The following is a 17,071-nucleotide window of genomic DNA, read 5'->3' as shown; positions in this document are numbered from 1 at the left end:
ACACCCTCACCACACACACCCCAACCCTCACCACACACACACCAACCCTCACCACACACACACCAACCCTCACCACACACACCCTCACCCCACACACCCCAACCCTCACCACACACACACACCCTCACCACACACACACCAACTCTCACCACACACACACCCTCACCACACACACACCCTCACCACACACACCCCAACCCTCACCACACACACACCAACCCTCACCACACACCAACCCTCACCACACACGCACACACCAACCCTCACCACACACACCAACCCTCACCACACACACACCAACCCTCACAACACACACACCAACCCTCACCACACACCCCAACCCTCACCACACACCCCAACCCTCACCACACACACACCAACCCTCACCACACACCAACCCTCACCACACACACACACCAACCCTCACCACACACGCACACACCAACCCTAACCACACGCACCAACCCTCACAACACACACACCAACCCTCACCACACACACACCCTCACCACACACACACCAACTCTCACCACACACACACCATCACCACACACACACCCTCACCACACACACCCCAACCCTCACCACACACACACCAACCTTCACCACACACCAACCCTCACCACACACACACACCAACCCTCACCACACACACACACCAACCCTCACCACACACACACACCAACCCTCACCACACACCACCCCTCACCACACACACACCAACCCTCACAACGCGCACAAACTGCCATTCGCCACTAAGTAGCAGTGACGTCACCACGGCGCCTGTGCCAGGCTAGGTGCACTTTGAGTCTAAGTGAGGTGTCGAAGGTTCGCCGGCAGAAGGTCGACCGACTGAGATCACTGGCCGATGCACCACCACCTGGTGCCCCCTACTACTGCTGCGTTTTATCCGCCCGGCGCTCCCGCTCGTTGTTGTGAGCGTCGCTCCTCTGCCCTGTATTATACCGGGGACGCACGCACACACACATAAGCAGGCAAGGCTCGCCTCAGTGTCTCCACGCACTTTTATTCCTCCGCGCATCTCAGTTACAGACGAAACCATCGCCCCAGACCTAAGGGCTTTCCGGGTTCAATCCCGACGCGGTTCTGTGGAGGTTGGAGGAATATTTAACGGGGGACACACGAGGCAAGGGGACTGTGGGTGAACGTGGGAGCACGGGTGAGGGGGACAGGTGAGGGGGACAGGTGTGGAGAGAGAGAGGAGGGGATATGGGGGGGGGGGACACTCAACAAAATGGGAGCAGCAGCGAGGGGAGAAGCAATGTCCGTTTCACCCCTGCTCCCTGAACCTTTGCATCTCTTTGACCCCCATGTCTCCTGTGAGTGAGCCAGAGTCGCCCCCCGTTCTAGGCTCTCATCTCACCTGGATGATCGCATCGGGAGGCGATGATGGGCGAGAGGAGGCGAGCATGAGAGAGAGAGAGAGAGATGGAGAACGGTAGGATAGAGGGGGGTGTTGATAGAGGGGGGTGGACAGAGGGGGATATGAACGAGGAGAGGATGGGAGAGACGGGGGCTGGGCTGGAGATGCGGGTACAGCAGCGACGTAGCGAGCTTGCTACGTGCCATGGTGCAATGATTGATTTGCCCTCCACCCCTCTCCAATCCCCCCCCCTTCCTCTTTGTAACTTGGAACCCATCCGGCCCAGTGGGCTGATGCACACTCGATGCCTATACCCCAGTGGGGTGCAAGGAAGGAGGGAGCCGGGGTAATGGAAGGGGGAGTCGAGAGGAGATAGGGAACAGGGAGGGAGAGCGAGAGAGATGAAGGCTGGAGAGAGGGTGACGAGGTTGAGTTGGGAAGAAGAGAGGGGTGAGAGACGCGGGAGAGTGAGCGAGCGAGGAGGGAAACAAAGCAATGGGTGATTGGGGGAGGAGATGAGCGGGCAGAGAGCGAGGGGGAGTGGTGGATAGGGATATTTGAAGAGCGACCAGAGAAAGGAGACGGGCGCGCGAGATTATATATGTATCTGGGATTTGGTCAGCAGAGATATCGGGGTGGCAAGACACAGGGGGAGGGGGGGGAGATCTTAAGAGATCGAGAGATAAAAGATGTGGAGGACAACGACAGAGAAAGATAGACGGAGATGCTCTTGGCGTCTCTTCTAACAACAGCACAGTACAAAAAAAATGACGCCTCGACAGGGGAGTGGAGGGCGAGAGTGAAGCGTAACCGGCATCATCATCATCGTCGTCAATGTTATTATTATTTCTCAATAGTTATTACTGTAGACCGCGTCTCTTTGCCCAATGCGTTATGTACATCGCACTGAAAGGTAGCGCGCGATTTCGTGACGGCTTAAATACCACGGGAGGACCTGGCAAAATACAGCGCACGGCGAGAACGAGCAGAGCAGCAGCAGCATCATCATCATCCCCCTGTATAATACAGCGCCGACAAGCCGGGCTCGGACCTAAATCGGCCTCTCACTTCTCCTCCTCGGCCGTGGCCCACAAACTCCCGAAATAAATTGCAACTCAGGTGAGCTATTCCGAGGACGTTAACCGAGCAGCGGATCCGCCGGGGAGATTCGCATCGCAAATCGCCTCTCACCCGGTGAGCAAAGTGAGCCATCGGCGGCGGTGGCAAGCAGCGGAAGATGTAAGAGTGGTTGTGTGAGCAGATGTGGTGGGGTCTGGGGGGCCCGTCACGTTGGGCTCGTGCCGGAGTGAGATATTTGGATAACGATGACATCATAGGGTGGACCACGTGGCACCGTAGTCGAAATGTTGACCACGTGGCCCCAAAGTCTACGCGCGGACCACGTGGCACCAAAGTCTACACGCGGACCACGTGGCCCCAAAGTCTACACGCGGACCACGTGGCTTGGTAGCCTTCACGCACACCACGCGACTTGGTAGTCTACACACGCACCACCCGAGTCTTTTTTGAAGAGGATGGCGGAGCAGGGATTACAGATATGTGGGTGTGTGCGCCGCCTGCCACGGCTCCCCATACACGGGCAGCCGCCGCTGGTGAAGTATGCAGCGGGGCTTAATTTCAGCAGGAGCCGTCCGGGGCTGAGCTCCGAAAAATATTCCATGAGAAATTAGGCTCCTGTACAGAGACAATATATTAACACTGGTATGAGGGAGGGAGGGAGGGGGGGGCAAAAGCCAGGTTTGACGGGTCGGTGTGTATTTGTGCTTGGACCCCTACAAACAGGGGACTGAACAGGGTACCCCCCCCATGTACCCTCCCACCACCTCCTCCATTCTCAATGGCTTTGGGCCAGACATCCCCAATTCGTTTAGGGTGTGCGGAATGGCACCGCTTCAACCCTGCAGCCGCTGGAGGGCGCTATATTCACCACGATGTAAAAAAAACCCATAGACATCCTTGAATCAAATTATTGGGGAATGTAATCAAATCGCTGGCAAGGGTTGATGGACGCATCCAATAAGTTAAAGTGGATGGATATCCCCTGTACATGTTTTTGATGGAGATGTGTGTGGGGGGGGGGGGATGAGTTTCAGGGGTCCCGAAAGGAGGTTCCGTCAAGACGGGGGGGGGGGAGTGGGTAACTGTGTCAGACCCAGGAATCGAACCAGGTTGTCAAGCCGAGCGGCTTTGATGGCGCAGCCCTGGAGCCTGGCCACGTGGCGCGAACACAATCAGCGCGCTTGGGGATAAAAGCGCAGGCCTGCAATGGGGCCCCGCTCACGTCACTGCTGGCGGATGCGCCTCCGCGAGGAGCTCTGCAGACAGCCCTCTCTCTCTCGAGGGTAATTGGCCTACTCTTCCACGCTATACATACGTACATAGAGCGAAACCTTGACTTAGTGGGGAATCCATTGCGGTGAATCTTCTATACAACATGCAATTGTTTTTATTATGACCGCCCTACCCCCCATCGTTTGTATCCTTGAAAGTTTAAATTTGTTACATGTACCGTTATTTATTTTTCACGCGTTTTAATTTCTATACATATATTGTCGCCCCCCCACCTTTTCATCTCGCCTGTCGCCAATGCATCACGATCGTCGCAATAATATTGCACTCAAAGCAGTGGAGTGACACGCGTGGGTGGGTGGCGGGGCGGGGGAGAGCTCAGCACCTCTTCAGAGTGATGATGGTTAAACGATGACGGTGGTGGGGGTAGTAGTGGTGGTGGTGGTGCCAACAGCAAGTGGAGCCGTCCTCTCAAGGTGACGATGGCGACAATGATGCTGGTGGTTGTGGCAGGAAGTTTGGCACAGTGGAGGGGGGTGGGGGGGCACAGCTGGTGCACGTCTGCCAGCCATCGCAGTCAGTCAACCCGTGGCACCAGGATCTGCTTCCGTGACCACCTCCTGCCAGCGGGCTTTCGACAACCTTGCGTGGCCCCAAAGTGCACCTAGCATGGCACAAGCACCGTGATGACATCACCGCCGCTAAGTGGTGAACGGCGGTTGTTGTTGTTGTTGTGTGTTCACGTGGCCCACGAATCACGGTGATGGTGTGGGCAGTGTTGGAGATAGGCGCCGCTCGAGTGATGATGACTGATGACGCTGCTGCGACGCAGATGACGACGGTTCATCCTGCTTGTCGTACGATGATCGTGTGAGGTGGCCGATGCTTTCATCCAACAGTGGACAGAACACGTGCGGCAATGTCATTGGTGATGCCTTCATCGAACGGTGGACAGAACACGTGTGACTATGGCACGGGCGATGCTTTCATCTAACAGTGGATGCGACGATTGCACCGCGTTCACCACGTGCCACACTCGAGCAGCGTACTCCAGTCGAGTGGGGGGGGGGGGGGAAGTGGTCACTTTATGCTACCGTCTTTCGCTAATTCATTAATTCACCCCACACCACCACCACCTCTCCCCTTCCACCACACCCCCCCCATACCAAAAGGATTTGCATTCCGAGAACTACAGCCTCACGAGACACCCCGTTCCTCCTTCCCCCCCCTCCTCCTCCACCCCTCCTTCCACATCACTCGCGATAACCGTGCCACACGCACAGACGGGCACAGCCACCACCACGCGCATGCACACCCCCACACACACATGCCCGCACAGGCGGGCACACCCCCCCCCCCCCACACACACGTGCACGCACAGGCGGGCACAGCCACCACCACCACCACGCGCGCACACACCCTCGCACACACCCTCACACACACGTGCACACACGTGCACGCACAGGCGGGCACAACCACCACCACCACGCGCGCACACACCCCCACACACACGTGCACGCACAGGCGGGCACAACCACCACCACCACCACGCACGCACACACCCTCACACACACGTGCACGCACAGGCGTACGCAACACAGGACGGACCGGCGGGTGAACGAGCGCACAGGTTGACGCGCGCACGCACAACGCGTGAACACGCCCACAGGCGGAGAGCCACGAACAGGAGCACGCGCAGGCCGCCGCGAGACGCAGGAACAGCAGCAGCACGGTTGTGGCACACGGGCACACGCGCTGCCAAACGAGCGCACGTGGACGCGCACAGACACAGACACACGCGTCGAAAAACACACATACATACACGCGCGCGACAGGACACAAGCAGACGCACGAACGCACACCCCACCCCACGGACGGACACCTACACCAACTCAAAGGTAGAAGACACGCGACACACACCGACACGCACAGCCAGACACAACACACCCTGAAAACACACACACGTACGCGCGCGCACACCGACACTCGTAACGGCATTGGGGGACTCACAGCGTTCTTCATCGCCCCGTACCCCTCTCACGGGGCGGGGGCAGGAGGAACGAACTGGGGTCTCGGCAAGGGGGTAGGGCGGCGTGCGGGGGGGGGGGGGGCGTGACCCCCAGTGAGAAAGGTCAGAGCAAGGGGGGGGGGCTCTGTCCCCTGTTGGGGGACGTGGCGAGGTGATGGGTGCGTTTGATGCCGACAACGATGACGGCGATGAAGGAGGATGAGGAGGTGCCACCTGGGATTGGAAACTGCTGAACGCAAACAGCGGAGAGCAGCGGAAACATCGTCACGGTTCTCAGACTAGCGAAGGGGATTGGGGGGGGGGGGTAGACATTTAAAGAGGGTGAGTGAAAGGGGGGCACCCCACCCCCTCCCCCCTCCTGATGGTGGCAGCTGCTGCCGCTGCTGCCACCCAGCCAAGGCTTTTAATGTCTCATCAAATACTCACTCTGTGGGGGGCTGCTCGCTGTGCGGAGTGGAGCGCGCCGGGTTCGCACGCGACTCGCAGGAGCCGCAAGCTCACGGTGGACAAGTGGTGGACACTGAAACGTGGTTGTGCAGCGGCTCAACTTAAACCCTCTCCAGCCCCCCCCCCCCACACCTCTGGATTCGCTCGCGTGCAGTGTTTGCGGGATCTGTGAAATACCAACTGCAGTTCTGCGCCCTCCCACCACCGCCACCACCACCGCCCCCACCACCACCACGGCACACACACACAGTGAACACACGCCGATCGTGTGAAAAACATAACCCTCACAACATAAGGCATAGAAGAATAACTTAGTCTGATTATCGAGCCAACATTCGTAGATTACCTTTTGGTCGTCGTGTCGTCGTTTTCCCGCGCGCGCGTGCGTCCGACACGCGTGCGTGTGTCTAGCCGCGTGTGCGTGACGCGTGTGCGTGACGCGTGTACACGGTGCGGTGGTGCACGCATGTGTGTGTATACGCGTGCGTGTGTATATGCGTGCGTGCGTGTGTATATGCGTGCGTGCGTGCGCACGCGCGTGTGTACGACGCGGCAGGGGCGGTTGCGGCGTGCGGGCTGGCTCGGAGCGACACGCGATTCCCGGTGCTTGCCCCAATCCATGGGGGGTATGACCGGGGGGGGGGGGCATGGCCGGGGGGGGGCAAGGCCAGAGGGCAAGGCCAGGGTATGGCACCACCACGTGACCGCTCAGTCTCAACCGCCGGATCGAGGGAGTTGGGCTGCTGGGACGGTGTTAGTCCTCAGAACTGGTACCACTTCTTATCCTTGTACTTGAGCATGAGCTGTACACACACAAACACACAAAGACAAAGATAGCCCCGTATAGCCTCAACGGACTGTTAGGACAAGCGCTGTTAAGAGAGCATCACTTATGAAGGCCGGCGCGGCACACGAGGGGGCGTGTGGCTAGCACCACGCCCGGCCGCCTTTGTCTCCCGAGTGGTCGACCTCGTGGTCGACCTCGTGGTCGACCTCGGGGAGGCTCAGGACCAGTTCAGATAATTTTTTGCCGGTGTTGGGCCTGAGCAGGAATCAAGTTCGGGTCACTGGGTTCGTAGTGCAGCATAACCGCTGCCATACTGCTCCCCGTGTGTTTGAGAGGCACGCAGACACAGACACAAGGCGAACATGTACATACTGACAAGCAAAACAAAGAGATCACGCCCTATAGCCATACGGGCCGTTGGGGTAGGTGCCGTGAGTGGGGACTATTTAGAATTGCTTTGTAACTCTCCTGTCTTACAATTTGAATCGTGCTGCTTGTTGCTGGACACTTACAATATTTGGGCCTTCAGGCCTGTGGACAGCGAATGTGTTAAGAAACAAAATAAAAACCCGTGGGCCTTGCTGGTGATGGCGGTGATGGCGATGATGATGGCGACAATGATGGTGACGATGAAGCCAAAGATGATGGTGATGATGGTGATGATATTCTTAGGTTTTTTCGGTAAAGTCACGTAGGTAAAAAAATTTAAATTAATAAAAGTACTTGATGCAGCAGTCGTGCTGTGACGGTTCCACCTGAAGACGGAAGCTTGTGTTGCCTCCGAAACGTCGTGATTTTTATTTTCTTTTTTATTATTAAAAAAATTGTACCTATGTGACTTTACCGAAAAAACCTAAGAATATGAACCCTTGCAGTCACGAAAGCTTCAAATCTAGATGGTGATGATAATGATGGCGATAATGATGGCGATAATGATGGCGACAATGATGGTGACGATGAAGCCAAAGATGATGGTGATGATGGTGATGATAATGATGGTGATGATAATGATGGCGATAATGATGGCGATGATGATGGCGATCATGATGGTGATAATGATGGTGACGATGAAGCCAAAGATGATGGTGATGATGGTGATGATAATGATGGTGATGATAATGATGGCGATAATGATAGCGATGATGATGGCGATGATGATGGTGATAATGATGGCGATAATGATGGCGATAATGATGGTGGCGATAATGATGGCGATGATGATGGCAACGATGCTGGTGACCACAATGGCGACCATGACAATGACCACGACGGTGACCACGATGACGACAATGACGACGACGATGACGACGACGGCGGTGACCACGACGGTGACGACGATGACGACGACGATGACGACGACGGCGGTAGCGCGGCGCTCACGTCATGCGCGTGCTTGGAGAAGGTATCGGCGCTGGCCAGCATGGCGGCCGTGCGGTCCTCCAGCTCGCCGAGCCGCTGGCCACGCTCGTCCAGCGCCAGCCGCGCCCGCGCCAGGTCGGCCGCCACGCCGGTGGCGGCGCCGCGCACCCCCTCCACGCTGCCCGAGCCCGGGATGTGCTGCGCCAGGCTCCGCGATGCCTTGCCCGCCGTCTCGCCAACTACGGAGAGAGGGGGGGGGGCGGAGGGGGGAGGCGGGAGGCGGAGGGGGGGGGCGGAGAGGGGGGGGGGTGGAGAGAGGCGGAGGGAGGGAGGCGGAGAGGGGGAGGCGGAGAGAGAGGGGGGGGGAGAGGGGGGGGCAGGTGGGAAAAAAAGACAAAGTTTTCTCCCCATGTAGCCGACACAGAATTTCGGTGGTTAGCGAGCAACCATTAAGGCTCTTGCGGCGACGCGAAGAGGGCGGGTGTGGCGAGCACCGCGCCCGGCCGCCTTTGTCTTCCCGGTGCCAAAGTTCACTCTCTGCACCGGGGTCCTGGTTTTAAGGCCGAGCCGACCACGGGGGATCCCGCGACTGCTGTCGGATGCTCGCCGCTGATGTTGTCGGCGTCCGGGGAACTCGTCGCGCAGCGCGCCGACCGGCGCGTCACCGCTCGGCGCGTCACCGCTCGCACGCCGTGCACGGCCACCCACACCAACGCACACACACACAAAGATCAAAGAAACCCCGTATAGCCTTAACAGACTGTAGGGGCAAGTGCTGTTAGCGAGCACCTATGAAGGACCGCCTTTGTCTCCCTAGTGGCAATGTTTAACACACCGCACCAGGTACTCATTTGAGGCCGAGTCGACCTAGTGGAGGCCTGGGACCGGTTCATATAATCGTCACTGGTGTTGGCCGTGAGCGGGAATCGAACCCGTGTCGCCGGGTTCGTAGCGCAGCGTGGCGCTAATCGCTGCACCACCGCTCCCCGCAACAAGCTACACGCTCCGTGTGTGTGCAGCCTCTGTCTCAATCCACAGCCGGATGAGCACCGAACCACTGCTTGCGCCCCCCTCTCAGCCAGCGCCCCCCCGCCCCCCTCTCCGCTGCCCCCCCCCCCCAGACTCACAGAGCTCCTCGCGGTCCACAGAGGGGGCGCTGCCCCCGAAGAGCCCCTTGAAGAACCCACGGTTGGGAGCCTCGGGGGTGTCCACGGGGGTGAAGAGCTCCCCCAACATCTCCTGCAAGGGGGGGGGGGGTCCTGCATCACTCACCCACACTCACCAATACTCACCCATACTCACCGGCACTCACCCACACTCACCAATACTCACCCACACTCACCCATACTCACCAACACTCGCTAACACACACCTACACTCACCCATACTCACCGGCACTCACCTACACTCACCAATACTCGCTAACACACACCTACACTCACCCATACTCACCAATACTCACCGGCACTCACCCACACTCACCAATACTCACCCATACTCACCGGCACTCACCTACACTCACCAATACTCGCTAACACACACCTACACTCACCCATACTCACCAATACTCACCGGCACTCACCCACACTCACCAATACTCACCCATACTCACCGGCACTCACCTACACTCACCAATACTCGCTAACACACACCTACACTCACCCATACTCACCGACACTCGCTAAGACACACCAACACTCACCGGCTCTCACCAACACTCACCAACACTCGCTAACACACACCAGCACTCACCCATACTCACCAATACTCGCTAAGACACACCAACACTCACCCATACTCACCAATACTCGCTAAGACACACCAATACTCACCCATACTCACCAATACTCGCTAAGACACACCAGCACTCACCCATACTCACCAATACTCGCTAAGACACACCAACACTCACCCATACTCACCAATACTCGCTAAGACACACCAATACTCACCCATACTCACCGGCACTCTCCAACACTCACACATACTCACCGGCACTCACCAACACTCACCCATACTTTCTAAGACACACACTCACCCATACTCGCTAGCACACACCTACACTCACCAAAACTCACCTACACTCACCAACACTCACCAATACTCACCGGCACCGGTGAGTAAATGCGCGAGTGAGATTGCGTGAGCGCGTAATTGCCAGTGCGTACGTGAACGTGTGCGAGCGTGAGTGCGTGCGTGCATCTGCCAGTCGTCTCGGTCAGTCAACCCGTGGCACCTGGGTCTGTCACCGTGACCTGCAAGCGGCGAGCCTTCGAAACTTCACGTGGCCTTAAAGCGCACCTAGCCTGGCACTCGCCCCTTGGTGGCGTCACCACCACTTAGCCCCGTACGGCGGCTGTTGTTGTTGTTGTGCGTGCGTGGCCGCACCTGCAGGTTCTCGCACATGTCCTGGCTGCAGGTGAGCCGCTGGATCTCGGTGGGGGAGCTCATGTAGAGGGCCTGGCCCTCGTTGGCGAAGCAGAAGGTGCGCGCTATCCTCATGTCCGTCACCGGCAGGTAGTTCACGTCCAGCAGGGGCCGCAGGCTCGGCAGGCTGCGAGGGAAGACGCGTCAGCGCGAAAGACACATAAAGGTCCCCCGTATAGCATTAGCAGGCTATAGGGGGCAAGTGCTGTTAGCGAGTAACAGCGCCTATCGAAGGCTGGCGATGTTTTTACACAGCAGGTACTCATTTGAGGCCGAGTCGACCTAGGGGGGAGGCCCAAGACCGGTTCAGATAATCGCCAGCGGGAATGGAACTCGGCTCAGCGGGTTCGTAGCGCAGCGTCGCGCTAACCGCTACACTGCCGCACGCACGCACGGTGCCGACTGTGTCCTCGGGGTACTGGGATAATCCAGCGTCGGAGTGCCCCGGGCCAGGCCCGTGTCTCTTCACCAAGCAGCACGTGGCCCCTCGGCAATCCACTCCGGCTCATTCGCCCACCGGCGGTCAGTCCCCCTCCTTAGCACCCCATCTGTCTGCCTCTCTCTCTGCCTCTCTCTCCCAGAGGTCGCAAACGGGTTTTGATTTCTTATCCGTACCCGGCCGCACCAGGGTCGCAAACGGGTACCCGTACCCGGCCGTACCCGTACCCTACCTGTACCCGGCCGGGTACGGGTAGGGTACGGGTATCGGGTACCTGATTGCGACCTCTGGGATGAAGCCATGTTGCAGGTGCGGGTGGGTTGATTCTAGGAACTTGAATTGTGAGAAGAGACAAAGACGTTGGGAAATGAGTGACAAACGGTTACTCACCAGTGACTCACGGCCTACCTGTACCCGTACCCGGCTGCACCAGGGTCGCAAACAGGTACCCGTACCCGTACCCGGCTGGGTACGGGTAGCCGGGTATCGGGTAGGGTACGGGTATCGGGTACCCGGTTGCGACCTCTGCTCTCTCCCCATTTGTGCCTCTTTCTCCACCTCCCTTCCCGCCTGCGTCTCCCTCTCTCTGCCTCTCTCCCCATTTGTGAGTGCGTGCGTGTGCCTCTCTCTCTCCGCCTCTCTCTCCATGTGCCTCTCTGTCGCTCCGTGCCCGACGGCCCCACCTGAAGGCCATGATGTGGCCGTGGGCGCAGAACGCGGCGAGGCAGGCGGCGCCGCCCAGGCTCACGGCGTCGCCGCGCAGCACGAACGACGTCTCCGTGATGCTGTGCTTGTAGGCCACCGCCTGCGACGGGAGCGACACCACCTTGGCCTGCTTCTCCGAGCACAGCAACATGAACTGCTGCTCGCCCTGGGGGCCGCCACCCGCTACGCCTCCTCCCGGCCCACTGCCGCCGCCGCCACCTGAAACGACAACGACGACGACGATGACGACGACGACGATGACAGCGGCGGAGAAGACGAGCAGTTTGATTCGTGCTTCGCCAAAGACTCGCACAGAGACCCAGAGACTCACACAGAGACCCATAGACTCGCACGTAGACCCATAGACTCGCACAGAGACCCATAGACTCGCACAAAGACCCATAGACTCGCACAGAGACCCATAGACTCGCACAGAGACCCATAGACTCGCACAAAGACCCATAGACTCGCACAGAGATCTATAGACTCGCACAGAGACCTAGAGACACGCACAGAGACAAATAGACTCAGACAGGGAACCACACAGAGACCTGCAGACTCACACAAACATTTACTGCACTGTCTCTGATCAATATCAATGAAACATCAATATTCGCCATCTCAAGGGTAGGGAGATCGCCCCCATCATCGCCCCCTCCTTGATCCGCCACCGTGCGTGCGTATGGGCCATGGTCTCCACGGTCCATCCATGCTCCTGCTGCTCCTGCTGCTGCTGCCAGCACCACGGGGAGCACCGACTCACCGGGCAGGTCGGGCCCAGACTGCGACGGCGACACGGAGACGGGCCGGCGCTTGCGCGAGATCCTCCCCTCCCGCTCGTCGCGCTCCTCGGCGCTGTTGGGGTCGCGCCACGGCTCCGCCGGCGGCGGGGTCAGGGAGCCGTCGCAGCCCAGGAACGCCAGCCGCATGATGGCGCCCTTCAGCCGGAACACCGTGCCTGCGGCGCACCGTTGGAATGAGCGGGGGGGGGGGGGGGGGGGTGGAATGGAACCAGCGGAGAGAGGGAGGACTCCAGCAGCAGTAGCGGCGCTCGCAGCGGCAGCGAGAGCAATGGCAGCACCGGAGGTGACGCGACCGGTGCCAGCACGGGCGGGCGGCGGTGACACCAACGGCGCAAGCAGCGCCATCGTAAACAAACGAATAAACAAGCAGAATAATGCAACGCCGATGCGGTTGATGATTCTCGTGATGACGACACTGACGCTGCTGATGATGATGGTGATGATGATGGTGATGATGTTGGTAATGATGATGGTAATGATGATGATGGTAATGATGGTAATGATGATGGTAATTGATGATGATGGTAATGATGATGATGGTAATGATGATGATGGTAATGATGATGGTAATGGTAATGATGATGGTAATGGTAATGATGATGTTGATGGTAATGATGATAGTAATGATGATGGTGATGATGGTAATGATGATCGTGATGATGGTAATGATGATCATGCCGATGGTGATGATGATGCGGATATGCCCGGAACGCCGTGCCGCTCACCGCTGGGCGACACGATGACGGGCTGGGAGAGGCGCGCCTCTGCGGGCGAGGCGGAGGGCAGGGTGAGCAGGATGCCCATGACGGTGCCCAGAGAGGTGCCCACCCAGAGGCAGGGCGAGGGGCTGCCCCCCGCCGCCCGACAGCCGAACGAGTCGGCGTAGCAGAGCGCCGTGATGGCCTCGCGCGCCTCCTTCTCGATGCTCGACACGCTGGACGAGCGCGAGCGGCTGAACGAGTTGTCGCGGCTCTCTGCAGGTGAGCGACGCGCAGACGTGCGCACGCACGCATGCACACACACACACATACAGACGCACGCGCAGACGCAGGCACGGAAGGGCACGTACGCGCACACATACAGACGAGTGCGTGTACGCACGCAGAGATGCGCACAGACACACAGACGCACACAGACGCACACACACGCGCGCGCACACGGGCGGGCAGACACGCAGAGAAGACGGTGAGCATTTGGGAGTGGACAGAAGGGTGCGGGGGGGGAGCAGCACGGGGAGAGCCGACACACAGCGGTGGCGCCGGACAGCGCCAACAAGTTACAGCATCAGCAGCAGCAGCAGCCGTAGCAGAAGATTACGGAGAAGCAAGGAGGGTGTTAGGAGGGCGCTCACACAACACGGAACTCGAGAACACCAAGCCGACAACAACCACGACGACGACCACCACCAACGCCAACACCAACACGGCCCATCGACAACCGCAGGGTGAATGACAACAGCGGTGACATCACGGTAACCACACGGCGACCGGCAACCACGGGAAGACGACGACCACAAGCAATCGGGAGGCCGCAGGAGATTGGCAACCACTGGCGACTGGACAGCCGCAGGACACGTACGACCACAGGAGATCGGGAAACCACGGGTGATTAGAAACCACGGAGCAACCACAGGCCACGACCGACAACGACGAGACACCGACGGACGTGGGACGTTCAGAAACCACGGGACAGTGACGGCCACAGGCGGATCAGGAAACCACGAAGGCGATTAGCGACACCGACAGCCAAACCACGGGACACCTACGACCAGGGCTGATCGGAAAACACGGAACGGCGACGACCACGAGCGATCGGAAGGGCACTCCCCTGGGGCTCGGTCGGAGTGGAGCGCGGGGCGGGGGGGGGCTCTCCGTCAGAACCGCCGCGTGCGTCTGGGCTTTTGCGGACGTTCAACGCGCAGTTTGGGAGGAAGCACGCGGTCCCCGCGTCGCCTCGCCGGCGCGGGTGGCCTCGGGGGGGTTCAATCGGCGAGCGGCGGCGGCCGGCACCGCTGCAGGCCACGACGGGGCCACGGGGCTCGGGTGGCGGCTCTACCGGGGTGGGGTGGGGAGGGGACGCCTCCGCCCACGTGGCCGCGATGCCCGATGCCTTTTAGCCCTGGTTTTTTTTGTTATTCCCGTCTACGAAGTCGAGTCGACGCTCGCATCAATTCGTGTGGTGCCCTCCCGGCCGATTTCCCCGAGGGCGGCAACAAGGCCACGCTGAAGCCTCCCGCGGCGTTGAGTTCGAGCCGATGTCACGAGGACAACACGTGACGGACGGCACGGGGGTAAAATACCGAACCCGTCCGATTCAACCGCTCGCTCGCTCGCCCGCACCCCCCGACCGACCCCACTCCAACCGAGCCCCGTTAGTTACCGTGCCCCTACGCAGCAACGAGGTGAGGGGGGGGGGGGTGGGGGAGGGGTCCCCGGCACACGCGAGAGTTCGAGTCCGCGACATCCAGCGATCGTCACCGCGGGCGTTGGAGGTCACCGCCAGGCCCAGGCCCGGGCCGGCATCTCCGTTGGTTCCGGGCGGCCAGGCCTCGGCCGGGGAGGAGGAGGAGGTCGACGGGGTTTTGGCGCGAACGCCCGCGCGGGGCCCCCCGCCGGCGCGGCCTCGCGACCTCGGCCCGCCGGTGCCGCCGGCGCCGTCTGCGCTGTAAAAGCGGCGGCGGGCCGAGGGGGCCCACGACGGCACCGCCACGGCCTCGCCGCCGGGGCTCGTGGCGCCTGTCCCACCGTCCGGTTGCTCTGAGAGCCGCAGGGAGGAGGGGGAACGTCGCACGGGAGCGGTGGCAGCGTGAGCGCGGCGGCAGAGCGAGCGCGGCGGTGCCACGATGGTGCAGGGCGGAATGCAGCAGAGTGGCGCTGTGGCTCACGGCATCTGACGCACGCGCTGGCGTGTAGCTGACACAGACCTGACTCGATGAATTGACGACTCGATGAATTGATGTCTCATTAACTCGATGACTCGGTGAATTGATGACTCGATGAATTGATGACTCATTAACTCGATTACTCGGTGACTCATTGATGCAGTCTCACAAGCACGGACACACAAACAAACACACACGCAGACAAGACACAGACGGACAGACAGAAAGACAACTGACAAAGATCTCCCACATAGCCTTGACAGACTGGAGGAGCAAGTGCTGTTCAGCGAGCACCTATAACGGCCAGACAGACACACACAGACAAACGCACACACACATCGTTATGGGCTCTCAAAGCGCCGCAACGCTTGAATAATTTATGGAGAAACGTGAGCATCGAGAAGCCTGCAAAGCGCAGGACATTTCACAAACACACCGAGCGGTTAGTGAGAGAGAACGCAAGCCGAGCGCGAGGGGTGGACGCGAGGGGTGGACGTGAGGGGTGGACGTGAGGGGTGGACGTGAGGGGTGGGCTCGAGGGGTGGACGCGAGGGGTGGACGCGAGGGGTGGACGTGAGGGGTGGGCTCGAGGGGTGGACGCGAGGGGTGGACGTGAGGGGTGGACGTAAGGGGTGGACGCGAGGATTCCATCCTGAGCTGCGATCAGGCATCGCCATTTGGGAGGGAAATCACGTGAGAAATCACAGCCGCGTGGTTACAGACCCCCCCCCCCCCCCACTGCACAACCACGCCACCCACCCCTCCCCCACACCTCACCACCCCACCCCACACCTCACTACCCCACACCTCACCACCCCACACCTCACCACCCCACACCTCACCACCCCACACCTCACCACCCCACACCTGATCATCCCACACCTCACCACCCCACACCTGATCATCCCACACCTCACCACCCCACAACCTCAACCGGTGAATCGTACACCCCCCCCCCACCACCGCACCTTAGCCACAGCTTACCCACCTCACCAGTCCCATGCCACACCCTCACCGCACACCCTCACCCCCCCCCCCCGTCCCCCACACGTGACGGCATCACGTCCCGATCCCCCCCCATCTCATCTGCAGAGGAATCACGGCGGCGGCGGCGGCGGCGGCGGAGGTGGCGGCAGCAGCAGCGGGATTAGTGGCAGCCAATCAGCGCGCGGCTCCTCGTTAGTGCGATTGGCTCGTGATTGGTTAGTGCGGTGCTGCCCTGCGTGGCACAGCGAGACCCTTGATTAGTGTCAATTAGTAGGGGAGGGGGGTGGTGGGGGGGGCGGTGGGGGGGGGGGATAGAAGGATGGGGGGGGGGGGACATGTTACCTAAATCTGCCACCGAGCTGGGTGACTTTACTCTCCGGCTCTTTCCTCGAACTGGAACAAAGATGGGGGGTGCCACGTGGCAGCGGTTAAGGAGGTACAGGCGCAACCCTGCAATGCCAGCGGACGAGGAGCTCGTCCGAGCACTAGCCAGGGCGTAAACCTGCTTAGCTT

General features: G+C 59.7%; 1 protein-coding gene across 1 annotated transcript in view; it reads right to left on the bottom strand.

The window, feature by feature from the left end:
* Positions 1-1,019: 1,019 nt before the first annotated feature.
* The window catches only part of LOC133355102 (syntaxin-binding protein 5-like), a 24,104-nt gene continuing 8,052 nt past the window's right edge, over positions 1,020-17,071 (bottom strand). Inside the window, exons 3-11 of the mRNA XM_061572403.1 lie at positions 16,901-16,951; positions 15,168-15,446; positions 13,416-13,664; positions 12,651-12,845; positions 11,866-12,106; positions 10,705-10,870; positions 9,444-9,555; positions 8,338-8,555; positions 1,020-6,973 (exon numbers count right to left, since the gene is read on the bottom strand). Of these exons, the coding sequence (XP_061428387.1) occupies positions 6,932-6,973; positions 8,338-8,555; positions 9,444-9,555; positions 10,705-10,870; positions 11,866-12,106; positions 12,651-12,845; positions 13,416-13,664; positions 15,168-15,446; positions 16,901-16,951 (1,553 nt within the window). The 3' untranslated portion in view covers positions 1,020-6,931. The remainder of the gene's footprint in view (positions 6,974-8,337; positions 8,556-9,443; positions 9,556-10,704; positions 10,871-11,865; positions 12,107-12,650; positions 12,846-13,415; positions 13,665-15,167; positions 15,447-16,900; positions 16,952-17,071) is intronic.

Source organism: Lethenteron reissneri, chromosome 6 (genome assembly GCF_015708825.2).
Source record: "Lethenteron reissneri isolate LAM-NWPU_2019-01 chromosome 6, ASM1570882v1, whole genome shotgun sequence".
Lineage (NCBI taxonomy): Eukaryota > Metazoa > Chordata > Hyperoartia > Petromyzontiformes > Petromyzontidae > Lethenteron > Lethenteron reissneri.
The sequence above is the reverse complement of the archived record's forward strand: the minus strand, read 5'-3'. Positions and strand labels throughout refer to the sequence as shown.